The sequence below is a fragment of the Punica granatum genome, chromosome 1 (genome assembly GCF_007655135.1).
Source record: "Punica granatum isolate Tunisia-2019 chromosome 1, ASM765513v2, whole genome shotgun sequence".
Classification (NCBI taxonomy): domain Eukaryota; kingdom Viridiplantae; phylum Streptophyta; class Magnoliopsida; order Myrtales; family Lythraceae; genus Punica; species Punica granatum.
Window position 1 is genome coordinate 5813771 of NC_045127.1, and position 27181 is coordinate 5840951.

Consider the following 27181-nt stretch of genomic DNA (forward strand, 5'->3'; position numbering starts at 1 on the left):
ACCTAATGAGAAATACCGTCCAATTTGTAAGCAAGTTCTGATCTTTAGTTTTTGAAGTTGTAAAAACGAAGCAAACTAGTCATATAAAACTAGCCTAAGAAAAAAAAAAAGAGGTCACATGAAGCGATTATACAATTCTTGAACGAGCTCCCACTATTTCAGCATCATACCATATGGTATTGAATTAGTTCTTGAAGTACCATCTTTTCCCTTCGATATGGCACCAAATGACACTACGGCTACGAGTATAAGGATGCACTTGAACACGGTGCACGCTTCATGGTGTAAAATGCCAATAATCTCAAAGTCCATAACTAGAATTGAAATTTTCTTAATTACTATTATTAGAAATAATAGAATATGAGAAAAGAACCATTACACCCTTATGTTCTTGGACAGATAAGCTGTCCCTTTTGTCTCTTTCTGCCCTCCCCCGGCCCCCGAATTGTCTTGACTTATTTATCTCCCTTTCCTTTTCCTCTCCAATCTCCCCCGTGAAACTATTCCACGCTCATCACAACACATACAACCCCCATGGCTTCTCTGCCTTGATCATCACACATTGTTTATCATCCCGGAGTAGCCCGAACCGATAATCCGTCATCGTCGGACGCGATGAACTCGAGATCATCGTCGGGCCGGTGGAGGCAGCGGTGGTGCACGCAACCGTTAGAGCCGCTAATGGAAGGCCCCGACCCAGATATGCAAGAGGACGGCAACAAGAAGGAGAGCTCCTGGGAGGTCATCCGGGAATGGTTCCGGCTCCAGAAGAGCTTCGGCACCGGCAGCAACATTACGAACAATGCCTCCTACTATGGCAGTAATAATGGCGGTGGAACCGGTATGAACGCGAAGACCGGGGACCTGAGGCTGCTCCTCGGCGTCCTCGGCTGCCCACTTGCCCCTATCCCGTTGGTGACCGAGCCCTTGCACCCACTTCACAGCAAAGACATCCCCATTGTAAGTTCCCTTCTTCCCGAAAACTTTCCGACATCGGATGCAATTCGGGTCTTAATGGACCGACTGTTAACCGGATCATTTCATTTATAACTGATCCTCATTGTCAATTGGTGATCGTAAATGACAGGAGACGTCTACAGCACACTACATCATACAGCAGTACTTGGCGGCGACGGGGAGCCTGAAGCGTCAGAAGGGCGAGCAGAAGAACATGTACGCGACGGGGAGGGTGAAGATGATATGCTGCGAAACCGAAATATCATCTGGGAAGACCGTGAAGAGCCTGGGGACGAGGAGTGAGGAGAGTGGGTGCTTCGTGCTGTGGCAGATGCTGCCGGGGATGTGGTCCCTCGAGCTGGTCGTCGGCGGACACAAGGTCATCGCCGGCAGCGATGGCAAGATAGTGTGGCGGCACACCCCCTGGCTGGGCACTCACGCAGCCAAGGGCCGCCAGCGCCCTCTCCGCCGAATTATGCAGGTAAAAATCAATCCTAGTTTCTAGCTCATCTTTATAATTACCGCATCGAGCCTAGCATCGTGTTCGGATACATACTGGAATATAGTAAAACAAGATTAGTAAGCATCTGTTTCGGATTATCTTAACCAAGACTAAGAAACCCCGCGACTCGGAGCTCTAATCTATGGTTAGATTTTTAAACGGTCTTGGTCTGGTATTGTCTGATCACATTGATTTCGTACCGTAAACTCGGACTCAAGAGGAGCTAAATCTGCGTAATTTCGAACAATTCTTGAACATTATAGCTAGCAGAAAAGGATCGGATATGTCCATAGGTAGGTATAGATGGAGAAGAAAAGGAGGGACATGAGCAGGAGGGGATAGCTGACATTGATGGAGAAACTGTCCGATGCTTTACCCGACAATGGCTTCTGTAGTCTCAGAGGGGAGGAATAGATGATGGCACGTCCGTTTCTCAGTTTGTTCATGTGACGCCATCTTACGTTTGTCCTGCCAATAATATTTTCCATTTCACTTTTTCACGCCAATTAATTGATATAGTCCACGTCAACACTTTGAAAATGCGCGATATAGATAGAACCGACCATTACAAAATATTCATCCGGTTGCTCAATAACGAGCATCCTCTTTCTTGTATTGTATGGCTTCATAGCGGCTCAACCTTGAGTCTTTATCGACTTGTGCAATTCGACCACCAGACCGATCCTAAGGGTTAATATTTTTCATTTTATTTTGGTTTTGTTTTAATTTTCCCGGGATTTTGAAAATAATTTTGGTTTTCAAAAAAAAAAAAACACAGCTTTGGTCACTCACTCGCTGGGCTCACTTTTGCTTTTTTCCTTTTTCCTCTTTTCTGACTGCTCTTTGTCGTGTTCTTTTGCATTCTGGTCCCTCCCCTTTCGCTTTGATCCGTTCCTCTCCCCGGAAATTATTGCCCGACCGCTTTATCACAATCATTCTATGTATACTGTCATGTGTTTTAGAACCACTTTAATTTAAGATCCCGGATTCAATTTCCACCGTCGATAAGCATTTGCCGCTCTACCATTGCATCGGGCAGCAGTTGATGACGATCATGGAGAAGTTTCGGAATGATCTATTATACATTGAAAAGAATGACATGATAGTCAACATAATAGTGAAATTTAATCAAATATATAGATTTTCACGTACTTTTACAATGTTTTATTTATAATGTGATTAATATTTGTTTGGATGATGCACGTGAATAGGGATTGGACCCAAAGAGCACCGCCAGCCTGTTCGGGAAGGCGCAGTGCCTGGGGGAGAAGAGGATCGCGGACGAGGATTGCTTCGTGCTGAAGGTGGCGGCGGACCGGGAGGCTGTGATGGAGAGGAGCGAGGGGCCAGCGGAGGTGATGAGGCACGTGCTGTACGGATACTTCAGCCAGAAGAGTGGCCTGCTCGTGTACCTCGAGGACTCCCACCTGACGCGGGTGTGCAGCCCCCACACTGACGAGGCGGTCTACTGGGAGACCACGATTGGGAGCACAGTGGGAGACTACAGGGAGGTAGACGGGGTGTGCATAGCCCACGGGGGGCGGTCGATCGCGACAGTGTTCCGGTTCGGGGAGGAGGAGACGGCGCAGTACAGCCGCAGCCGGATGGAGGAGGTTTGGAGGATCGACGATGTGGACTTCAACGTGCCGGGGCTGTCCCTCGACTACTTCATCCCCCCGGCGGACATTTTTGACCCAAACCTCGTCGTTTCTCCTACTTCCCAGTAGTAATAATATTAATAATAATAATTTTCCTAATTAAATGGCAAAAAAGGGAAAAAAAAACAAAACACTTTGACTTCAAGGGAAGACAAGACATATGGTGATTAGCTAGCTTAGTCCTCCTTGTACTAATCATATAAATATCACTGTAATTTCCCTTTTTCTTTTTCTGGAATTTTCTTTTGGTGAAATATATATTATGATTGGCGGGGCAAATCAATAGTACAATTGACGCGGATCATATCTGGTGTCGTGATCGATTTTTTAAATTGAAACAATTCACACGAGCAAATACCATATTTCAACCGTGGATTGGTATCAGTCATGACTTAAGAGGATCGTTTTTACATATATTAATTATGGAGGGTTAGTGCATAGTAATGCCACATGCGTACCTAATAGACTAATAAACACAAAGCACCAATCATAATAGGCCTTCCGAGCAATAAAACGGGAAATGGTCATGCGAGGATATCGGTCTTTTCTTTTTCCTCTATCGGGATATGAAGCTACTTATTCGATCGAGAAAAGTTAATCCCGATCGAATCGATAATAAAGCAATCGGCTTCTACAGGGCCTATTGGCTGTCGTGGTCTTTTCCTCTTTTCCTTTTGATTTTCTTTGATTTAAAAAAAGTCACACCAAGTGGCCTCATAATCAGTTAAAATCTTTCTCGTTGCAATACAAATTAAAGCGAAAAAGCCCATAGGGAAAGGGGAAAATGAATAAAGAAACATAGAGAGAGAGAGATGAAAAGAGAATTGAAATGAAAAGCCCATCGATCTGTAATACTTAACTGGTCATGGCCGGCTGTTGATTTTTTGGGCCTTACAATACGGCCCAAACCTTGAAAAGGAATATCCCAACATTGCAGTCATCAGTCACCGCTCTCTTTGGACAGCTATTGGGCCTCGCAACTCTCCTTAGCCCGATGAGAGAACACGTTCGGTCTCGGTTTCTTACAGGGCCCAAATAGAACTCGAGGCACACGCATCAAGGCCTATGTACGTAGAATCTACGTATTTTATAGAACAGTGGCACCTTATGGTATTTATGCTTACGTATGTGTTGGGACCATCGTCCAATGAGGGGATGTTGAATCACGTGAGCAACATGAGCATGACTACTAATGTACATCAGTCGCGCCCTCCCAGTTGTTTCGTTACACGACGTGTTGTAAGGGGCACTCTCTCCAACAATTTTGTTAATCGGTTCATGCAAGTGCACGTATCGAACAAGTAATAAAGAGTGAGTAGAGTATTGTTCCCACGATAATTGGTTTAGACTTTCACTGAGTACTAAGATTAAAACAATTGACTTTAATTTAGATGATTGATTTTCGGGGGATTTTAACTAAAACTAAAATAAATCAGAAATTAATAAAAACGAAAATAATATGGTGATTAGTACCTAGAGCATACAACTTTCACTAGGGCTATTATTAATTCGATCACTTGCTTTACTTACCACTGATTGATTAATTCTCTTGTTAACCTATAATTTTTTATCATCTCGTATGTCCTCCGATAACTACAGGAATGTATCCTCATGTATCAAATTGATTACACTATTCATAGGCAATTGACTAATGATCACCCATTATGATCAAACCTTAATTGGCTACCTAAGACGATTGATTATTCCTAACCTCTTGCAAATTAATCCCATTTCCCGACGTGAATTAATCTTAGGCTATCATATTCCGTGCCTAAACCTAGAATCTGCGGTCCAAGTTCATCTAAGTTACTAGAACAATCTAATTGATGGCCAATCAATCAAACAACATTAAGAACGGAATAAAATAAACACAATCAATTAATCAATAAGCAAAGAATCAAGATCACGAATCATGAATAAACCTTATGTTCCATTGAAACCTACGCAAAATAGATTTAGCTCATGATAATGGACTTCAACAACCAAGAATTCGAAGAAAACATAATAGAATGCAAGAACAGAGAAGAATTGAAAGAAAACATGGCCGGTCCCGGTCTAGGGTCGTCTCTGTCTTCTCCTTTGTCTCCCATTGCTCTCCATGCATCCCTTTCTTCCTTGGCATCGACTCACTCTTTACATTTAGCCAAAAGGCCTTTAAATATCCCAAAAAAATCTCAAGAATTTCTCTATAAAATCTCATATATCAATTGCCAAAAATAAAGTAAAGGAAATCTAAATGATATTATTTTTTTCTAACTCAGTCTTCAAGTCTTTTCATGCCAAGAGGTCCCACAATAGATGTCTTCACGTTCAAAGATTTCCCAAAATAGTTCCAAAAGATGAAGCTCAGTGTAACTTGCCGCGACAATTCATTAATTTGTTATAACAAATATGCAAGTGGCTACAGTAAAAATCACATTTTGTTGCAACATTTGCCTATTTGGTTTTATGGTTGATTTTTTAGGCCCTGTTTGGTTTTAAGATATTATTTTAAAATCACAACTCTAACTTAACTCTACTCACTACAAAACAAAATAACTCATACAAAGTTAAAGAGTGGGCCACATTTATATCACTTTTTTCCACAACAAAACAACATAACTCATACAAAGTCAAAAGGTGGACCACATTTATATCACTCTTTTTCAAAATCAAAATATAATTTTAAAATCCTACTATGAAACCAAACGCAACCTTAAAATTTTAACTTTAACTTTAACTTTACTCACTATACAACAAAAATTAATAACACAATTATTACTTTATTCCATTTTCTTCAATTTTTTTAACAATTCAATTTAATTTTTAATACTAAATTTTCTAAATTATTCATTACTTTTTCACACTTTTTTTCATAATTCAACAACACAATCATTATAATCTAATTACAATTAAAACTCAACTCTACTTAACTCTAAAACCAAACACACAATTAAACTCCAAAATTGGTACTTTGCAGCAGTATGTGAGCTATCTTGTTGCCCTCTTCTGATTACTTGGCCTCAAAACATGATCCTTCGAGCTCCTCGAAACTCCATGTGAGAATCCTACCAAGATCAAGGACAACATCAATAGCAAGATATTCATAGAAATACTCAAAAACCAAGTAGAAACGATTCAAAAAGTACCTAGACCTACTAAATCCGAATTAACAGTAAAACTACTAAAATTAATCTAAGAAATGACTAACTCGAAGTCCTAGCATGCAAATATGCCCAATATGTGGTCATTTAACTCGATTTTTACCGAGTTATCAGATATACTTAGGAAAGCTTGATAATCAAACCGATCAGCCAGTCTCTTCAACAATAGCTCAGTTGACCTAATTAGTAACCGGATGGAGTATCAAAAGAGCAACGCTCGCGAGCTCGCCAAAGTTCAGGGTCGGGGTCCACGGGCTCCTTTCCAAATCAGATAGAAGCCTTACTTAAGGTACAATTCATAGCGGGGGCTTGTATCTCTTTTCCTAGAAATGTGATGTGAATGCCATTCAGCAAGCTGAAGGATTAGTTTAAGTACTGTGTAAAGCGATTATCATGAAAAGCGTTCGGTTGTCCTTTTTCTTTTTTTCCTTTTCCTTCTTTACATATGATGTTGAGCAATCAATCAATCAATTAATTAATTAAACTAATTAATTAAACTCTTAATGGAATTGATAATCTCTCGGGGACAGCTTTTCCTCAATTTTGGTAGACATGGAACAGCCTGTAAGGAAGACTGATGACTAGAAATCTCCTACGGATACATTAACAAATTCATTTATAATGGTATATATGTATGCTTTAGCTATGTTTCTTTCTTTTGTAGGGAAATAAAGAAAGGACCTTATATCTCCATCGCTTATGCCGACATTCGGTGCGACGGACCAAATAAGAGGATAGTTGATTATCCACTATTACCATTACGGCATTACCCATCCTTGATAAATATGTGCTTATATAATAGTTTTGCTATTGAATGCTGTGATCACGTGGTACATTGAAGTTATGAGATATTTTCTCGAACTAATGATAGAAAATAACCTTCCTAATTAATAAAATTACTATTACCGGTCGACAACTCGACATTCATGGAAGAACATGTCTTAACGACTTTTGGGATGCGTGCAAAATTATATATGTAGATGTCGTTTCTTCTCAATATATTTTATGTGTCGGTGAAGCATATACAATAATGTCCATATTTGGTATCAAGCATTTCTTTAATTTTTTTTTTCTTTTCGGTAATAAGCATTTCTTTGACTCACACAACAAGAATTTGAATATGAAACATCCAATTCCTAAATCAGAGCACGTGCATTTCATCTCCTTTTTAAATGACTTGATCGACTAAGCCTTAAGATCAACCATTGGAGTTCATTTGGGAGTGCGGGTAGAAAGTTCCATAATCACATTTTCTTATAATTTTAAGCAGATTTAGTGTTTGGTGGGAATTTTTGAAACCATAGTTCGGGTTAAAATTGTGATTGCAAATTTGACTTTCTCAAGCAAGTTTGTAGGTGCTAATGAAATTTGCATCTATTTGTTTTGTTTCAAGTATTAATAATTCTCTTTCTTACTTTCAGTAGTTTTAAATTAGTTTCTTCCATCACTTATTTTTTAACAATTTTATTTCAGTATTTCTCTATCAGCAACAATACTCTCAAACCAAGCTTTAATCAATTTGTATTGGACCGGATATATCATACACATCTTATTTGGGCTATATAGTTCTTAATACAAGAGTAGACACCGCCATCAACTAAACGTTCAGGGCAAGATTTTGCTGATTCAGGCAAAAAGCAATATATGATGGTTTATATCGTTTTTTTTTCCCGGTAAATTAGATAGACTATATATTGTCGGTACTAGCTTTTCCAATTTCTTTTTTTATTTTTTGGGTGATATGAGTTTTCCCAATTTAGACATTACATGTTTCTTATTCATTAGACGTGTGCGATGCTTTAGAAAGGAAGTCTATAAGATCATCATCAAAGTATGAATGCAATCATGTAAAGCTCATCATTGATGGGAAAAGATAATAATACATATATCAAATAGAGTATAGCGTAATGATGCATACGTATTCGATATTCGCGGTGAAAATACCCGTACATCCTTATTGGTTATTAGGATATTTATTTCACTTTATTATATCAATGCACCTCCCTCCTAATCGAAATATATATATACACACTATATATTTATACAATATAAACATACACGGACATATATATGTATATATGCATCCATTAATGCATGCAAAACCCAATCAAAAGATCAAAAACACATATATCATGGAAACGAGAGGGGCCTATGGCACTTTGGCTTTAACTTTGATGAGGGCAACATATAAAAAGACAGAAGCTTCCTCGATATCCTCAACAACGTCCAACCTCGTGCATGGAAGTGCGGTTTATTCTCTCTATTTTTTTTAAAAAAAAATTTGGCTTCTTTTCTTTTTCCTCTTTTTTTTCCTATGGCCCCTTCCTCCTTTAGGGTTAGGGCTTTACATTCTTATTATTCTCATTTAGTAGCTTTGCCATGCCATGCTTTTCCATTCTCTCTCTGTCCCCCGCTCTATCTTTCTCTCTGTTTAATTCTCTCTGCGTGCAGTCTCCCTATGACAGTTTTTCTCCAAGAAAGATAAAGGGCAAAGCAACGGCCAGCCAACCGACCGCCGTCATCGTCTCTCTCTTTTTCCATCAATACAAGAAAAAAGTTTGCATTGATATTTGCACACTGAGTAAATCATCTCGTGGCAGCTGAATCAGTGTATATCATTTCACCGTAGTATACTCCATGTTATAAACATTATTATTTTTGGGTAAAAATAAACCTTATATATACACATATGTTGTCACTAAAAGAGGATTAATTGTTTTCAACAAGATGTTCCAAGAAATTTCGGTAAACGGTTACCGATCATATATATATATATATGATCAGTGACTATTAATTATGTGCAATAACGCTGTGACCAGGGTTTTGGCCAATTTGGGGTTGGTTGGTTCAAAATAAATTGTAGGGGGAATGACTGTCACTCCCAGTCCCCCTTGATCAATCACTGATAGTTTAGATGTTTAAGATGAATGTTTCACAGTTTAAAAACAAATGTATGTTTGCATGCATGTAACGCATTTTTTTACCGCCCCCATCGTACAAATGATGACAACAGCAGTGAAAGTGTTTTGGTTATATCACTTGAATGAGCACGCACATGAATATCGGAAAACTGTAGTAATTAAGAAGAGCTTGCCGATGAATATTTATCAAGAATCCAGAAAACTACATATAGTATATACTTAGACAGCTGATCGATATACATATATATGTATATATAAGATCAAGAATGAAAGAGAAACTTCAAGTCGATCCATCTCCAAGTTAATACATGCATGAGGGTCCATTAACCTTTTTTTTTTTTTTCCTTTTTTTCCTTTTCTCAAGTAAGATGAGGATATAATCTGATTAAGTAATGATCAAGTTTTCTCTAGCTTAGTTATAATTAATGACATCATAATAATGTTTACCCAGTCTGAGGGAAGAGGTGCTGATCTTCATGGCGGTGGCCTTTCAAGCTGGTTCCACTCTGTGCCGTCGCCTTCAGGTTATTCTTTTGATCCCCGCCAACCAGATTATCATCCCCCGAGAGAACTGGCTTCGTCTCATAAATATCTGATATGGAGTCCAAATCGGGCCCCCGATCCATTGAGTCCCCGCCCTTGAACAATGGATCGTGATGGTCCTGTTGCTGCCCCAGGCATGGTTCCTGGAGCCTCAGATCATCGGACCACATCAGAGGATTCATGTTCTTGCCACTGGTCGCACCATAATTATTATTAGGAGTCCCTGGTCTCTTCTTCCCGAAGCAGCTGCCCATGCTGTCAGTATTGGCCGAGTTACTGTTATTTGCAGGCATGAATGAGTGATCAATCAGCAAGGGTCGGTCCATCCCGTGCTGGAGCTGGTGATCAATCTGGTCAGGGCCCGGCGGGCCATATATGTTGAGGTCTTGAAAAGACGGGAAACTGAGGGGAGACCCAAAGTCCTTCATCGACCCCCCCATGTTGATCGGAATCCCTTGGTTATTTAACATGCCCTTGTAGCCTCCTCCGGCTGATGCTACCATAGGGTTTTCACCAGCGAGAGTCTGACAGGCCTTCTCCAGTATGGACTGCATGTACTTTCCTTGCGCCTCTATCCTCAACTGAAGATGTCTCTGCACCTATGTACGTTGCCATATATTCAATTCAAATCAAACTTAAACCAGCAGATACACATGAAGTTTAGATATAGAACCAGAAGAATAAAAATTTATGCGTCATCAATAGTTCTGCGGTAAGTTAGTAAAATTTCAATTATATAAGTAACTTACCTCGAGCTGTTCGTGGAGCCTTCGCTGGACCTCCATTTGCATCCTGGTTGCATCAACCGCGTGTGAGTTACTGTCACAGTATCACACAGATAGAATCCCATGCGCAAGAAAACCCCAAGATACCCCCAAGAAAAATAGAAACGAAAAGAAGACATATAAGTTGATTATTGATACTATACACATATATATACAAATGATTTTGTATCAATATTTTGAAAGGCTATATAGGAGTTAGACTAGATTTATATATGGTATATATGCGCGTATGAAATAGATATAGTGGAAAACCAAAAGGCTATATATGTATATGTACATGTACGTAGATATATAGGTGGGAAGAACAACCGGATAAAGTCCAGCTAAGTATACTTACTCATTCATGCTGCGGCCTAACATAGCAGATGAAGATGCCGAATTCCTCTGAAGCTCTAAAGCTGCAGCTGCCACAGATGTATATATGTAAATGAACTAATAAATCTATATCGGACGAGATATGATAAACTCAATCTTAACTGCTTATATAGATAGAGAAATATATATGGGTCCGCCTCTCCTTACCTTCTTTGATAGAGTGATCATTAAATTCCTTGTGGGGCTGCTTCCCAAGCCTGAATTTCTGTAAGTTCGGGTAGAAAGGTATTAAAGAACAAAGGTCGCCGGGATGAATTTGACTTCTTTTTTGAAGAAAACATCGACATAACAAGTTATATATCTAATCAATAACATGAAATGATATATGAAATTAAGGCCAAACCTGGAGATGGCTCTTGAGATGGTAAAGAGTGAGACCCTTCACACCCATTACTCTCATGATCGTCTTCGGAGTTGCCTCTGTTCATCACACACCATGGATGTACGAGAGGATTGATCATCAAGCAAAATATACCGCATATGCGAACGCGTGTTTTATTAAAATATATATGTGACGTACTGTCGGGTCCTCCGAGCTGGGTGACTGCATCGACAAAGCGCTCATGAAGCTCGACTGTCCAGCGAAGCCGGGGCTTGGGATCAGTGGTGAGGACGAGACCGGAGTCACCCTGGACGCACAGGGGTCTGTCATGGGAAGAATTCATAGAAGAGGGCTTCTTCGAATGGAACATTCTCTCTTTCTAGCTGAGAGAGAGATTCAAACAAGAGAGAACAAATGCGATTATTATGCAAAAAAGAGCAAAAAAATTTATGTGAGAAAGAATACGATGCTCTTGCTCTCTTTTATTCTGAAGAGGAGGAGGAGGAAGAAGAAGAAAGAAGAGAATGGAAGCTCTCTCTTTCTCTCTCTCTTTTTTTTTTTTGGAGGGTTTCTCAGGTAAGAAAGCAGCTAAGAGAAGAGGGGACAAAGGGCTAGTTAATAACCCTATTCTCTCTCAAAAGCTAAAATACACTTAAACCTGATCTATATATAAATATAAAAGGGCAAAAAAGAAGAAACAGAACCCCCACAAAAAAAAAAGGTTGCGCCCCCTCTCCACCTTGCATCCTTTTTCCGAAAGATATTCCCTTTCGCTTCTCACGCAGGGATTTTTTTTTTTCAATTCAGACCCGATTTTCACCCGATTACATTGATCGGTTAAATTACGTAATCAGATCCATTCGGATTGCGTAAAAAGTATGTGGATATAGTTTGGGTGAAGACCGTACGTGAACTTCTAGGTGGGGCGAATTAGATGAGAGGATATATGCACGAAGCTCTGGTTTGTAGTTGAAGTAAGGAAAATGAAACTACAATGTATGATAGTTATAAGGTTTGTCTTCTATCAATTAATCTAGTCCATTGTTGATTTGAACATAATTAATTAGTCTATAATATCGTTAAGTTTCGTTATTGACCATTCCTTTTGCTTTCTAATCATGTGTGAGGCTTTTTTTAGTTACATGGTGATGATAGGAAAGAGATTGGGAGCCCCTCATGCATGCAATCATGACGGGCAATTATCTTTTTAGGGCCTTTTATCCAATTATATTTTCTCATTTGATCCCCCAAACATAATTGCATGAGATATATACATGAGCCCCACCATGCTTCGCAAATGCATGGCCATTTCGTACCACGACAATCCCCTTTTAGAGATTATAAATAAATGGACCCTCATATATTAGAAATTAACCTACCTAGCTATCCCATCTATATATGCATGAAACTAAATATATTCATATATCCAACAACCACCGACTCGATTAACTTGATGATTCTAAATAAAAAAAAACACAATAGCTTTTTGTCACACCTCGAACGGCGTCAATAGAACTATGTGCATTCATACAAATGCAAGGCATTACCGTGAAAAAATAAACATAAAAAATACTTGGTTTATCTTTTGCCTTTTTCATTTCTCAACCACATTTGATTAACAGAAATATGATCATCTGTACGTACTAATTTCTGTGACAGTTGGCAACATATAGTAAGTCATATCCATGCATATTTATGTTTGAATGCATGTGTACTGTGAAGAAGGGAAGTATGAGAGATATCAGAAAGGGCACATATATTTCAAAAAGGAAAGTGCAAAATAAAAGTGTGAAAATTTAGAAGAATTGCAATGTGTAAGGGAGAGGCGAGGTATGATGGACGCTTTGGAGCACAAAAGGCCTGTTCAATGCAGAGCTTTTAATGAAAGTGTGGGTGTGATGAGGGGGGGAGAGAGAGAGACGGAGGGAGAGAGGGGACCCTCTCTTTCTGCTCTTTCTCCTTCCTCTTCTTCCTCCCCTTCTTCTTCTGCAATAAAGATTACTGTATGTGTGTGTGTATATATATATATATATTTATTTATTTTCCCTTCTTCTTTTCCTTTGGGCAGTTTTGTCTGGGCCTATTAGCTTTTGTAGGATAGAAGACTGTCCTTTCCATGCATTCTGGTCATCACAAAATTTCATATACAGCCCAAATGTCATCATGACAACAATTCATCTCTCTCTCTCTCTCTCTTTGCCTGGCTCTCTTCCTCATATCATACTAAGAAAAACAAGACATACTGTCCCTAATGAAGCTGCAGTGTCAAAATCACAAAAGTTGACCCACCTGTGGGCCACCACTCATCTCTCCCTCTCCCTCTCCCTCCCTTGTGAGTACGGGGAAAAGTGGTAAAAATTGAGGATGAGTAAGCCCTAAACTTTGGAGTAATAAAGCTTTCTCCATCTCTCTCATTTGCAAAATTAATGCACTTGCTGGAAAAATAATTAAAAAGTACAATTCATGGATGAAATATATATATATATATATATATGGTGCATTTGATCAACCGTAGTTTATATTGGTGATATTATTCTGGTCTTATTCTAAACATGATCAGATGTGACACGATTTACACGTACTTTGAATGGTGCGATAGGGACGATTCTGTTTTTGATTAACTCCTAACATTTTATTTGTAGGGGATCGTCGAATCTTTTGTATTGGAGAGCAGTAATACATAGAAATGCATTTCCATGCATTAACCTGTTATCTGAGGTGAATTTACATGGGATGGGAATAGATGCTTTCTTCTTTGACAATTAAAGTTAGATTCTTTCCTTTCTCAAAAAATTTTAAAACCTTAGCTTCGTGTTTAGTTAACTCTGCTAATTAAGCCCAATAATTACTTAATTATCGCCACATATATTAGAGTTACTCAAATATTTTCACACTGTATGGTATATATATATATGTACGCATATATGTTTGACATTTGAAGTACCATTCGGGAATATACTTGTCAATCACCTGATTTCCATTTTATTTCACTGTTCTGTAGGATTTATACCCGTACTATGTATTCCCAACTCCCATCGAGTCCATCCACAAATTTATAGGCTCGACAATTGTGATTTTCATTGCGTACTTATAAACTAGATAACTTTCTAATTATGAAATCGGAAGAGCGGTAGGAATGAATTACCATAAGATCAGACACAATATATGTACGTACTATCGGGGGGCAAATAAAGCTAGTATATCAGTCATCAATATACAACAAATAACCAATCCCTTCGCAAGATAGGATGAATTGCCGTAAAGAGCTATATTGTAATATAAAGAGAATTAATCAAATGATCATACTTCATAAAAATGTGGTGAGAAAAAATTCATAAACTGCTATAATTAATATTATTTTTGTTAATTACTCAAATGATTATAAACGCCGATTCACTACTTGTTTGTTGCTTGCAAATCTAATTAGTGTTTTTTCATTTCACACGACGAGATTAGATCACCGACCAACTTCTTCATCAGTAGTGAAGGTCGAGATATATCTTGGTAACTATAGGATCAAATTGCTTTCTTTTTTTTTTTCCTTCTAAAGAGAAAGAAAAAAAAAGGCAAAGGAAACTACTTTAATATTTTGGCACCTCTCTATCCACAAAGAGCGGGCGAAGAGAGAGGCCATGGAAAAGCATTTCAATCTAGATTTGAAGATTCCCCTCTTTAGACTCATTTGCTCTCTCCCAAACCAATTTGACGATATTAATAATTTATGTTCAAACAAAGTTAGGGTTTAACTTTTAGGATGCAATTAATAAAACAATATTAGGGTTTCAAATCCATGGGGGGAAAATTGAAAAAGAAAAGTGGGGGAATTAGCGTTAGGGGCATGTTTGCTTGAATTTCAAGCATCTTTATGTGCAAGAGGGAATTATTCTCTCTGGCCAAAAATGAATATATTCCTTTTGGAAGTGAACTCTTGGGTGTGCGGACCCACCTCCTACACATCTTTATGTTGTACTGTACCCATTAGAATTTTCGAATAATTTTTCACTCGCCTTTGGATCGATTGGGTCGTGTTTATATGTACATGGTGCTGAACCATTCAAAATTGTCGTCTCGCCGAGTGCTTTGGACTTCCGGAGATTCTGTATGTGTGTCAATCGGTGGTTGGCCTCGTCTTAGATGATCTAGGTTGATCCAACCGATCAGGAAGAGTCACGTATGGCCGACCCAAATAACCCGAACCGGACCCTGACAGTGAGGGATCTGAAGGTGCAAACAACTTGGCATATATTCGTATAGCGATAGCTCCTCCGGCTGATTATATTCTCAAAAAATTTTAAACTTCATGTGTCGAAACTTATCTCTATCGCCTATAAGACATGTGACTCGTGCTCTTTGTTTTTTTTTTTAAGAAAAAAAAAATAGAGTCCAACCAAGTTTCATGGGTCGTCCAAAGGGAAAATGCATTACACACATATATATTATTACCCAAAAAAATATATTGAATAGGGATCAATGGTTTTACGTCGTTATATAGTAAGAGCGATGTCATGCAAACGACTTATAAGATTTATACGAATAACGCCGTACATTCTGGATCAGATGCTTGAGTTCCGTAAGCCATTTCTGAGGAGTTCCCTCATCTTGGATTGCACACCGGCGTAAAACTATAAGATTATGTTTGATTATCGGATTTGGGATGGGAAATGGAAGGTGGATTGGACGGAAATGCGAATGAAAATCTAAGGATATTGAATTATCCCAATCTTGCGTTTCGTATAAACTAAGGTTTAGGATTTGAATATTTATGTGAAATGACAAAAATGTTCATAAGAACATCCTTAATATTCTGAAAAATAAAATAAATTTCAGAATTATTAAAAAAATAAAAAGGAAAATTCATGGCAACCCTTAGTGGAATCTTGTAAATGGAGAAAATCCGTACCATGATAACTTTTATCTTCGTAGTGGCCGACCCAGTTCGTACTAGATTGGTTACAGTTAGTTAAACTTCCGAATACCGCGGTACACACCCAAAAATTATAAAAACAAAGAATAAAACAGAAAAAAGAAAGAAGAGGGGAAAAAACAGAGAACAAGAACTGCTGAAAGAAGCAAAACGGAGGAAGGAGTGGCGGTGGTTGCCTGATGCCGGCGACCACTACCCCAGTGAGGTCGTCGACAGCTCCAAAAATCGCCGGCGACCTCTCTAGGGCGGTGGTCACCTATGTTGAGCAACCACCGCCCCTCTCCCTTCCTCAATTTCTCTTAATGGCAGTTTCGAAACATTAAAATCAAGAACAAGGGCATTTATATCCTTTTACGTAAAATATAATCGTTATTCACCCTTATTCCGCCCCCAGTTGGGATTACTTCCTTAGTAATCATGTCGTAGTGAATTCTTAAGCCAATGCTTATCGAGACGGGATTACTTCCTTTATAATTGTGTCCTCGTGAATTCTTAACCCAAAGCTTATCGAGCCGTCACCACCTATGAGTTTAGAGTTTAAAAATCCTATCACGCTCTTTATCCAGATGATCAAACGCGGCCTAACGGATCTGACAAGGAAAAATAGCGCATTCAAACACCCTTTGGGATCCATAAGCCCCTTTCCTCGAATTAAACTCGACTCGGAGACTTGCACACCATTGGCCCATTACTGAATGATTGGGCGTTTCAGCTAGGCCTTCGTTAGTAATTCACTGATATCGTATGGGCAGATATGAATCGCCCCAACGCAGATGGTACAAAACCAATTTCCCAAGCTCTAAGTAAATTCCTGTACCCCCAAAAGAAATATATATCGAATTCTGACCTATGTTCGTACTTCAGGGCAAATGCATTTGGACTGCTTTATTTTCCAGACTGTTCCATTTCGTCCATAGCAAAATGCATCATTCGAGTTCAATCCTGGTCTCGTGTAACCACGGGTGCGAGTCAAAGCACGCATCAATACTTTCGTGAAACCCTGTAACCAGAAGCTGAATAACGAAGGCTAAATGGACAGAACGGGGCAACCAACACCGTTTAATCACACAAACTAAGCAACTGTTATGAAGCAGCGCTTAATTACGTAAACTAGCAAACCGATATGAACCGGCACTTATTTAAGTACATATACACATGATTAGAGCGAACAAAGTAGCTACTGCCCCGTGCTGTGGAATTTCTCTGATGCATAGGGAAAACTGATGCTGTGGCTGATCACTTCCGTTATTCAAAGCAAGCAAAAGGGTGAAAGGAGGTTGAAGAGGGGCAGAGGCGGCGCCTGATTTGCCCTTTGTTGCCATAGGAAAAGTTGTGGGCAACATCAATTACCGGTCATATTACCCAAGCACATGTATTTCAACTGCCAAATCAAACAGTTACTTAGCACGATACGAGAAATAGAAGCAGTAACTTGGAATTAGGTGTTTCTTGTGAAACACAGGGACTCCAGAGATTGGAAGCTCATGCAGGCATTTAGGGAAATAGGATACCCATATTAAGCACAGCAGAGCAAACAGCAGTCTTACAAGCTTTTTTCCTTTCCTTTCTCTTTTAAATCTTCTTCTGCCAGTTGTGACTTGGTGACCGAACAAGCTAATAAAGCTACTAAAGCAAAATACTTACTTCAAGATATTCGTCAATCCCATATTTGGAACCTTCCCGTCCAAGACCAGATTGCTTGATGCCTCCAAATGGAGCCACCTAGAACCAAAGCAAATTTGTCAATGGACCAAATTGACTTATTCTCCCTGATAAAACATTCTGCAGGGTAAAACTTTGAGTAAGACCCACCTCTGTCGAGATTAATCCTTCATTGACACCGACCAGCCCGTACTCAAGGGCCTCAGTGACCCTCCATGAACGTTGAACATTGTTTGTAAAAATGTATGCAGCTAAACCTGCATTTGCATGCAAATATTATTTTAATAAAATATATAAGGCAGAGAAATAGTTCATTACAAACAACCATAACGGTTTCATAGACTTTTATCTTCAGAAACTATTTTCCAATCACAAACTATTTTAATCCATACAAGAATGTAAATGAAAACAAGTTTCATTATTACTCCAAAAAGCAAGTTCATATAACATATATATATTTTTTTAAATAGTCTCAAACCACCACGAGAACTCTTAATTACTCAAGATCAAACCCAAGATATGGCCAGAATGAAAAACCTGCATTGGTATCATTAGCCATACGAATAGCTTCTTCCTCAGTTTTAAAGCGCAGAAGGGGTGCCACAGGTCCAAATACTTCCTCCCTGAAATAAGACATAATAAACAAGAACCAACTTGAAAATTTGATACAGGTAAAACTTGTCTACAACCATAAGCACAATTCGAAGAAGACCTTTGAGAAAATCAAAAGTTAGGAACGCTCCCAAATCATGTTTTGTTATGTCCTAGGAAGAATTTCTGAATAGATACTGCTTGAACAATGAGCTTGCAGATTTTTATCACTCACAAAGCAATTAAACTGCATCACCTTATAATACCATTCCGTGTCATAAGTCTGCTCCAAATACTTTCTCGGGCTATAGATTCTAATTCTTAGTTGAAAGCATAACTTGGCCGAAGACTATTACCTTGAGATAAGCATCTCACTTTTTACATCACTCAAAACTGTAGGCTCGTAAAATGTCCTTCCTAGGCTGTGCCTTTTGCCACCAAGTAGGACTTTTGCTCCCTTCAAGTAAACAATATATAAATAACCATAAGAATATATACAACAACAGGACTAACTTATTGAGCATTTCATACTCTTTGAACTTAAGATGTCAAATATTAATCATATCTCAGTAGACAAAGCGAGAAAGAACCTTAGAGAGGGCATCTTGAACGAATGACTCAACCTGCACAGCAGAACCTATGATAAGATGCTGCCCTAACAAACTTTACTTGAAATAAGGTAATCAGCACCATGGAACGCATATCTGCAATTCTACATGTACAGCAAGCAAAACTAACCTTATGCAGTGCAGCTTCATTGATAAGTGGCCCCTGTGAAGGAATGATTACAGGAGTAATCCTCTAGATCAATCACTTATAATTTGGGAAGAAAAGACACTATTGTAAAGCATTTAGTATGAATAACGCCAATTTCATTAAAATGCAGTCCATATAACATTTCGTCCAAACTATACCGAAGATGATAACTTTAAAAAAGAAACAACACAGACAAAGCCAGACAAATTGAGTGCCATAGTTGGGATGTGCGCATAGAGTACCTGTGCAACACCTTCACTAAAGCCATCGCCAACTTTTAGATTCTGGACAGCTTTCGAGAAAGCATCAGCAAATTTTTCATATATGCCTGTATGAAGGTTCCGAGTAGCCCATAAAGCATGTTTCATAAGTACTCCGCACAGTTTACGTGACCATATTTTGTGCAACCTCGATTGTAACAAATAAAACATCTAGCTGGATTAATAGTGTGTTCTTGATATCAGCGAGCAAACAAACCATCATAAATTTCCAGCTGTACCTTCTTGCACAATAATTCTGTTTGCACACACACATGTTTGTCCACTATTACGGAACTTTGCTCCTAGCTGCAGTATAAAAGCATCTGCATCAGTTGAAAAGAAGCAGTAGCAAAGAACCCAGACCATAGATGCGAAGTAACATACAATTGTGGAACTTTACAACTATAAGGGTATTGTTCTTCTTCAGTTGCAAATTTATCTATCTTAAAGCAGAAACTTCCTAAAATTTGCACTGCTGATAGTTTTACTGTCTTTAGCATAGGTGTTAGTCCCATCTCGAAGCACCTCATTACATGGAAAAGAAAACTATAGTTGTCCATGTATAAATAAACGGGAAACTTAGGAGAGACTGATATCAACAAAACCGGTGATAATACAATCTAAACCAATTCTTTGAAAGAAGTTTACTGCAAAACGATTTCAGATTTGCCAAAAGTTCAACATTAACAGCAAAGTTCGAAATAGTCAAGATGCAACTATATGACATACTGCTCCTTTCACAGCCACATCAATATCTGCATCATCAAACACTATGCATGGCGCATTGCCCCCAAGTTCTAAAGAAATCTGCAACATCAAAAGTCAGGTTTTAGCATCATTGTAATCTGAAGACCCACATTAGGTAACTTCGTTGCATGTAAATACCTTTTTAACCGTTGCAGATGCACCTGCCATCAACTTCTTCCCAACAGCTGTTGAACCCGTGAAAGTAATCTTTCTTACCTGTAAAGAACAACTGTTGAATTGTTACTGCATCCTACTCAATTAGGCTCGGAAATATGGAACCTCTCAACAGCTCCCATTCCTTTATGAGGTCCTATCGTATGCAGAAAAAGCATCAACCTTCAAGAATCATATGAATAAGGAACTGCGGGAATAGACAGGACCTGTGGACTAGCGAGTAAGGCATCCCCAATATCAGAAGCGTTCCCCATCACTACATTTACAGCACCCTGAATGGTGGAACATACAAGAAAAAATAGATGAGATAAACAAAGGTTTGCGATGAGGTGACTGCAGTCCTAATTTCAGCTTCAAACTTTAATTTTCAAATGCAAAAAAAAAAAATGGAAAATGCTAGATGTAATCACATAAGTACATCTAACTGCACATAGGTATAATCTCCCTTGGCGTTCAAAATGTATCTTCAGATGCATAAAAGAAAATGCAATATGTACTCCAGATTAGGTAACCGCTACAACTTATGTCAATGATCTCGTAGCTTCTAAACAAAGGTTTTTCAATTGCTTCTCATATATCAAGTTATTATGCAATTATCATATATGTATATCAAACATTAACAAGTGGAAATGTAATGATCGCTTTAAATTGTGATGAAAACCTCCACCGGGATTACACGCAGCATCCATGAGGGCACCAATATGTGATAGACTTCAAGGGATTAGAGTGAAAATGCATCTCATAGTTAACGTAGGGACCTAATTACAAGAATTAGTTACCGGTGGTATTCCAGCCTGAAGTGCAAGCTCAGCTGCCGCTAAAGCTGTGAGAGGCGTGAATTCAGAAGGCTTTATGATCACTGTACAACCACAGGCAAGGGCCGGTCCAACCTGATGTGATTGAGAAATATCTTGAGAATAAATCATCAAGATACAACTTAATATTCTCCTCTTAGATACATTATACATGACCATAAATGATTTCATGCAAAAATTGGACTGAGTAAAAACTTAGGCATGGCCTACCTTTCGAGTGATCATGGCTAATGGAAAGTTCCATGGCGTGATAGCACCTACAACCCCTACGGGCTGCAAAATCAGGATGCATGTCAAGAAGGTAAAATTTCACGAGATAGTAATAGAACTGCTAGTTAGATTCCTGGCTAGGGTCAAATTTATGCTGCTGTCTGTATGGAAATTCCCAAAGATGATTATAGGAAGGTGTCCAAGTAAGATAGGTGATCTTGGTCAACCCGGTCATGCGTTGAAATGTCAATTCTATCAGGATCCTGCAGCTACTTAATGGCTATCTTTTTCCTCAACATCTGGTGTCAACAATTTACTGTTAACCTGAAAATAAATTAATAGCCTTGTTTGTTTATGGAGTCATACTCTATTCCATTTAATTTCACTTTATTTTTCCTTCAGTTCAACAATACAATCATTCCTTTTTTATCTTTTTTTTTCAATTTAATAATAAATTCTCTCAAATAACTTTCTTAACCATTATTACAAATAATTTTTTAATACTAAATATACTAAATTCCATCAACTATTCATTAATTTTCTCTCAATTTAACAACATAATCATTACTTTTTTTATCTTTTTCTTCAATTTAGTAATAAATTCGCTGACAGATTTTTCTTAACCATTATTACAACCAATATTTTAATAACAAATTCTCCCAACTACTTCTGTCTTCATCCCGTGAAGTTAAGTAGAATCATACTTTCCTCCATTACCAAACGCCACCTTAATATTTTGTGCTATTAACAAAAAGAACTTCTGGGGACATCTTCCTAGAAATGATGGGAGACCAAGTGCCACAATCTTACAAAAATACCACAGAGTATGTAAGGGCTGAGGCAGGTAGTTGCTACTGTTGAACATTTCATAGGCCATGACAATTTACAAAAAAGAGAGGGTTTCAGAGTTTTTACTGCTCTTATTTTCACATAAAGTTCCAGGATCTTTGACTCCAGTTATTCTGTTCCAATTCATGGAAGTGATTTCTAAATTCTGGTTAACATATGGAAAATAGAGATCTTATTATAATATTGCATGTCACATGGAATCTCGCCTTTTATAGAGGTTGACCTTGAGCTAATAATTCTCTCTTATGCTAAGACAGCTACACGTTTGCCATATGTCTTTCCTCATAAGAAGTAAAATCTTAATTATAGAAGCAAACAAGCAATTTGTAGTGAGCCATATAGAACTATTGATGGAAACACAGAGATATAGTTACCTGCTTTAAAACTAACAAACGGCGATCTGCTAGAGGCGATGGAATGATATCACCATACACACGCTTAGCTTCCTCTGAAAAAAACTCAATGAAATTTGCCCCATATGTAACCTGTCATGCCTTGTAAATTTAGTAATTATATAAATAAGAAAAAAAGTACCAAGACACACACTCTTGATAGTGACACAGAGACCAGTTGCTACCTCGCCCATGGCTTCTGTTAAAGGTTTTCCTTGCTCCAGAGTTATAAGTTGTCCCAGTTCTTCTCTGTGGGCGATCAGCAGATCATACCTAGAAAAGTGCAGAAAGAAGTAGCATTAAAAACAAGGGTACTGGTAAATTCATCACATAGATGTAGCAATGTCTTTAATCCTCATCAAGTTATATCTTGCAGTCATTTGTCCCTCTACTTCTTGTCAATAGTACAAGTAAAGGCACAATGTCTAGCACAAGATAAAATTCCACGTTAACTAACTATCAAATGATGTGAACACCTGGCTATCTGCCACTTTATACATCCAGAACCAAATCTCCCTTTTTATTTTATAATGGTGGACAAGTTATGACTGCTTCATAGAGAACTTAACGAGAAGAGTTCCGGTTATAAGTGTGCTTCATAAAGAAGAACTTAACTAGCATGATTAGTCATCATCAACTTCTCAAGGTGCCGTATTATATCTTGCAATTCCACACATTCATATTTTCTTAAAGAAAATAATGTCTCATCTGAAGTTTTGAAGATCAGCAAGAGGCCAACAGAATAAGAGAATTGCACCATTTTCTTAAATGTCTGCTCCTCTCAGCGGCAGTCCGTTTGCTCCAAGCTACATCAATGAAAGAACAACATATGCAAGCTTACATCAGCATCGAACAAAGAGACTGCAACATCTGCTGGCACTGTAATGGTCTTTGTACATAGAAGAAAATGAAATGCTAAACTTTTCAAGACTCCATGAACAATCTAGAGTAAACTTTCAATTTTAGGTCTATTAAATGTGACTTGAAGAAGGCAGAGGCTGGCATGAATTAATTGACTTTTACTGAGAATTGTTATGCCCCAAAGTACTCAAACCAACGGCAGGTGAATGCGATCATCGAGTAAAATTTCAAACATAGTTCAATCCTCAACAAGTCTTCAAGCATGCACAAACTCTACCCAAATTCTCGTGACAAGATTCAAGTGAACAACTTATTGGGGAAAAAAAAAATCAGTTCCTTGATTTTCTTTTCCTTTTATTTTTTGGGTTGGGGGTGGATTAGAAGTCCCTTACAATAGAATGCATCATATGAAGAAGATATAGCATCATTTGTTTCTTTTGAACCCATGCATGGAACTTCAGTTATAACTTCACCAGTTGCTGGATTATGAACCTGCCATGACATGCCTTGGGTATGAGATTTCACAATAAAGCAGCAGCTATAAAAGTGAAAATTGCATGAATTATAGGCAATCACCTTTTTATGCCATTCATAATATGAAATAAGTTCCATATGGGACTCAACTAAGAGAAGAAAAAAGCCAGCTTGCTTTATGATACCTTAATGGTCTTCCCATCGTATGCGTCAATCCATTTTCCTCCAATAAGCGCCTGACTCCTCAGAAGGCCTGAACTTTTTAACCGTGCAGTAAGATTTTGAGCATCCATGCTTATCTAAATAATGAAATGACATACCAGAAGTCAGTTAGCGACCGTGGTGGCGGAAAAATATTGAGTATTCTGAAGGATCTCAAAATGCAAGAGACTATGTCCACCCACAGAAAACATCAATATCTAAACAGCATCAAAAGTCACACCCTCAAAGTTGCAGAACCATGCATTCCTACATTAACATAATCCAACTTCATCAGGATGTTTCAATCGAGTTTTCAGTGACCCAATGATCTATGCACAAACTAAACACTTCTAAGCAAACTGTTCGAGCAAAGTAAGAACAGTCTTGACCACTTATAAGTAATATGGTAGTTCAATTCCAACAGAGATGCGTAAGAGCTGCTTGTGGCAAATGAATGCAATGAACGAGAAGGTTCATCATAGTTTGTCTCAAACTAATAAGTAAACTGATCAGTTTCATGAGTAAGCCGCTGCCAGATGAAATCGAAGCTAAAAAGTCAACTATGTCTAGCTAAATAAATATGGAGAAGGAAATTAAGCAGTCCAAACCAATTGGCTACCATGTCTATGCTGCTGAAGCTTAGGGACTAATCTCGAGCTGATTCAACGCTATTGATATCAAACATCAAATGGAAGAAGGAAAGATTAAACACTGAAGCAGCAAATTTGCACAATCAAACACCACTCAACAGATGACGAACCAGAGGAAGGCGGGAAGGGAGAGACTAGACGTTCACTGGCTACCGATCACTGATTCCTAAGCGGTGAGCGACAGAAACAAACAAGAAGCCGAGCTAGCAAAGCGAATTCATGGAAGCAGCCAGTGGAGGAACTCCATATATAAATAATATTATATTGAACAGAGAGAAAGAGAGAGGGAGAGGGAGAGAAAGAATGTGAAGGTCGCGTGCCTGCCGAGAGAGAGGCGGAGAGGCGGCGTGCATGGAGGGCAGATGGTGAGAGAAGGCGCCACGAGCACGAAGGAGCCTGCAGGATCGGCCTGCCGTCCGTGAGCTCGCCAACGTCATCGTCGTCCTCTTCCTGCACTTGCTCTTCTGCTGCTGCAGCTGCTGCTGCTCTTCCCCAGAGCTTTTCCTAGTTCCTAATCCGCCTTAACCCAATCGTTAATTGCAGCCGCTTTGGCCCCTTTCTTCCTCAGTCCTCGCTGGACAGCGGACAGTGCAAGTCAGTCCAATTTTCCTTTCGGCAGCCGCTGCGCCTGGGCGTCCAGATTAAATTATAAAATTCATGATTTTATTTGATCAATCAATTAGTTAATTGTACAAAAATAATGTGGATTTGCTAAAAAAGAAAACAAAATGGATTTGATAAATCAATTTAATTTAACGAAATGTCTTACAATTTACAAAGAACTAATCTATACTTCCATGCTATTTATTTAAGGGAGCGTTATTTTTTATAACCGCACTCATGTAAAAATAATAAATAAATACTATGAAATTACTCGATCAATCGTTTATCGAACATTTGGCTCGAGGCATTTTTTAGAATGATGCATAATTATTTTCGTATCGGAGGTAGAAAGACGTAGCCGTCCAATTAGAAAGAAAATGATTTTAAATATTTTAGTCATTATGCAAAATATCATCTCTTTTTTTTTTCCTAGAATTTCGTCTCACTTCCCATGATCCTCTCATTCCACGTTTCTTTCGCGTCCTCTAGCTCTCACATTAATTTTTTTTCCCTCTCCTCTCTTTCATAATTTAAACTATAAAATCCCTTCTTCTTAATTTTTCTTGATAATATTTTATATTATTTACAACAAGATTGTTATATAAACATTCGTGCATAGAGCATGTGCAAATTAGCAATTCAGAAAACGAAAGATAATTTATGCAACATCTCACCTAGATGGCTACATTTATCAACATGAAATTATTTTTATTTTGCACATACGCGCGAGTCATGCTCTAGTATTATATAAGTACGTGCGTTGCATGAATTTTTTTCTTTTGTCTATTTACTAGTATTGGCTAAGGTCATGGAGTACATATCTATTTATAATATATTAAAGTTGGCTCCTCATGCCTGTGCGATGAGAGGCCTATGTTCGATCTTTGAGAGAATGCCACGTTAGTTTTTTTACTACTTCATTGGCTTCCGGTTCATCATCTCTTCATGCGCCTTCTATTAAAGAAAAAAAAATACTTCTTGATTTTGTTCCTCATTTTATAAGTATTCTTGATTTGTTATTCCCTTCTTGCTGGAATATTCTCAATTTCCTCGCTCTTAAAAATCAAGTTTTTATATATCTATTATTTATCGTGTCCAATAATGGTCTATTGATAATCTGCAAAATTAGTTCTCCAAACTATATTACCGATGGAGTGATCCATGGGAAGATCGCAATCCATGCCGTCACTAGAGGAGCCCCGCTCTTGGATCTGCTGATTTAATCATAGCTCATTGTGTTATAGTTTGAACTCAGAGAAAATAACACAAATATCATTTTATTATCCTTGAATATTTTGCCTAAATGCATATGCAAATTATGATCTCGTGTGAAAAGATAATTATGCTATTTATAGAATAATTTCATCAAATAGATAACAAGCCTTCCCAATGTTTAATTACTTCAATGAACTTTTTCCATTTTAAAATACACCCTTTTCAATATATGCTCATATTTATATATTCATGATCTTCTTGGGAGTGCCAATACTTATCGCCATAAAAGGAACAAAAAGGAAAAGAAAAAAAGAAAAATTTGTGTGGAGCAATGCATTTTCCAATGGGTCGTTGACTGCTTCTGCGCGGGAATTCAATTTCTTGCTCTTTAAAATGAGTTTTTACCCATTTCTTGTTTATTATGCCCAATATCTCCGAGGAGTTCGGTTTAGTGATTAATGTGTACCAAAATTTGCATCGATATTCGAATCCCCTTGGAGCCACCGGAGCGGTTTTGGCGCAATTACCCCCTCCGTGCGCCGCCAGAAGTTCACAGAGTCTCGGGAATTAATCGGACGAAACCCGAACACT

The 27181-nt window shown here is 38.3% G+C and overlaps 3 protein-coding genes across 7 annotated transcripts; 1 reads left to right on the forward strand and 2 right to left on the reverse strand.

Moving 5' to 3' along the window:
- The first annotated feature begins 449 nt into the window (after positions 1–449).
- Positions 450–3396, forward strand: LOC116193055. The gene is made up of 3 exons (XM_031521803.1): positions 450–960; positions 1088–1438; positions 2671–3396. The coding sequence occupies exons 1-3, from the start codon at positions 616–618 to the stop codon at positions 3184–3186; spliced, it is 1212 nt and encodes a 403-aa protein (XP_031377663.1). The 5' UTR covers positions 450–615; the 3' UTR covers positions 3187–3396.
- Positions 3397–9336: 5940 nt separating this feature from the next.
- On the reverse strand, positions 9337–11836 carry LOC116209376 (myb family transcription factor IPN2). 4 transcript variants are annotated; one of them, XM_031543025.1, is made up of 6 exons: positions 11405–11836; positions 11228–11304; positions 11032–11089; positions 10847–10907; positions 10474–10516; positions 9337–10323 (listed from the first exon to the last, which is right to left on the reverse strand). In XM_031543025.1, the coding sequence occupies exons 1-6, from the start codon at positions 11574–11576 to the stop codon at positions 9625–9627; spliced, it is 1110 nt and encodes a 369-aa protein (XP_031398885.1). In that variant the 5' UTR covers positions 11577–11836; the 3' UTR covers positions 9337–9624. The 4 variants fall into 4 exon arrangements, with proteins under 4 accessions (XP_031398885.1, XP_031398873.1, XP_031398865.1 ...); XM_031543013.1 differs by having other exon boundaries at positions 10474–10543; XM_031543005.1 differs by having other exon boundaries at positions 10474–10543; positions 10847–10913.
- A 5308-nt stretch (positions 11837–17144) lies between these two features.
- Positions 17145–25396, reverse strand: LOC116209402 (succinate-semialdehyde dehydrogenase, mitochondrial). 2 transcript variants are annotated; one of them, XM_031543035.1, is made up of 20 exons: positions 25093–25396; positions 24107–24220; positions 23840–23939; positions 23344–23392; positions 22772–22859; positions 22569–22679; positions 21346–21408; positions 21100–21210; positions 20527–20592; positions 20285–20362; positions 20129–20206; positions 19639–19705; positions 19382–19467; positions 19122–19154; positions 18974–19006; positions 18740–18840; positions 18330–18415; positions 17943–18049; positions 17775–17852; positions 17145–17511 (listed from the first exon to the last, which is right to left on the reverse strand). In XM_031543035.1, exons 1-20 carry the CDS (start codon positions 25207–25209, stop codon positions 17473–17475), a joined length of 1605 nt encoding a protein of 534 aa, XP_031398895.1. In that variant the 5' UTR covers positions 25210–25396; the 3' UTR covers positions 17145–17472. The 2 variants fall into 2 exon arrangements, with proteins under 2 accessions (XP_031398895.1, XP_031398903.1); XM_031543043.1 differs by lacking the exon at positions 25093–25396 and adding an exon at positions 24883–25028.
- Positions 25397–27181: the final 1785 nt, after the last annotated feature.

Coding starts and splice junctions, on each gene's coding strand:
- LOC116193055 (XM_031521803.1), top strand. CDS start 616: ATGAACTCGAGATCATCGTCGGGCCGGTGGAGGCAGCGGTGGTGCACG. Junction 961..1,087: donor ACAGCAAAGACATCCCCATT/GTAAGTTCCCTT, acceptor CGTAAATGACAG/GAGACGTCTACAGCACACTA. Junction 1,439..2,670: donor CTCTCCGCCGAATTATGCAG/GTAAAAATCAAT, acceptor GCACGTGAATAG/GGATTGGACCCAAAGAGCAC.
- LOC116209376 (XM_031543005.1), bottom strand. CDS start 11,576: ATGTTCCATTCGAAGAAGCCCTCTTCTATGAATTCTTCCCATGACAGA. Junction 11,305..11,404: donor CCAGCTCGGAGGACCCGACA/GTACGTCACATA, acceptor TGTGATGAACAG/AGGCAACTCCGAAGACGATC. Junction 11,090..11,227: donor ATCTCAAGAGCCATCTCCAG/GTTTGGCCTTAA, acceptor CCGAACTTACAG/AAATTCAGGCTTGGGAAGCA.
- LOC116209402 (XM_031543035.1), bottom strand. CDS start 25,209: ATGACGTTGGCGAGCTCACGGACGGCAGGCCGATCCTGCAGGCTCCTT. Junction 23,940..24,106: donor ACGATGGGAAGACCATTAAG/GTATCATAAAGC, acceptor ATGTCATGGCAG/GTTCATAATCCAGCAACTGG. Junction 18,416..18,739: donor AGTGAGATGCTTATCTCAAG/GTAATAGTCTTC, acceptor GTCTTATTTCAG/GGAGGAAGTATTTGGACCTG.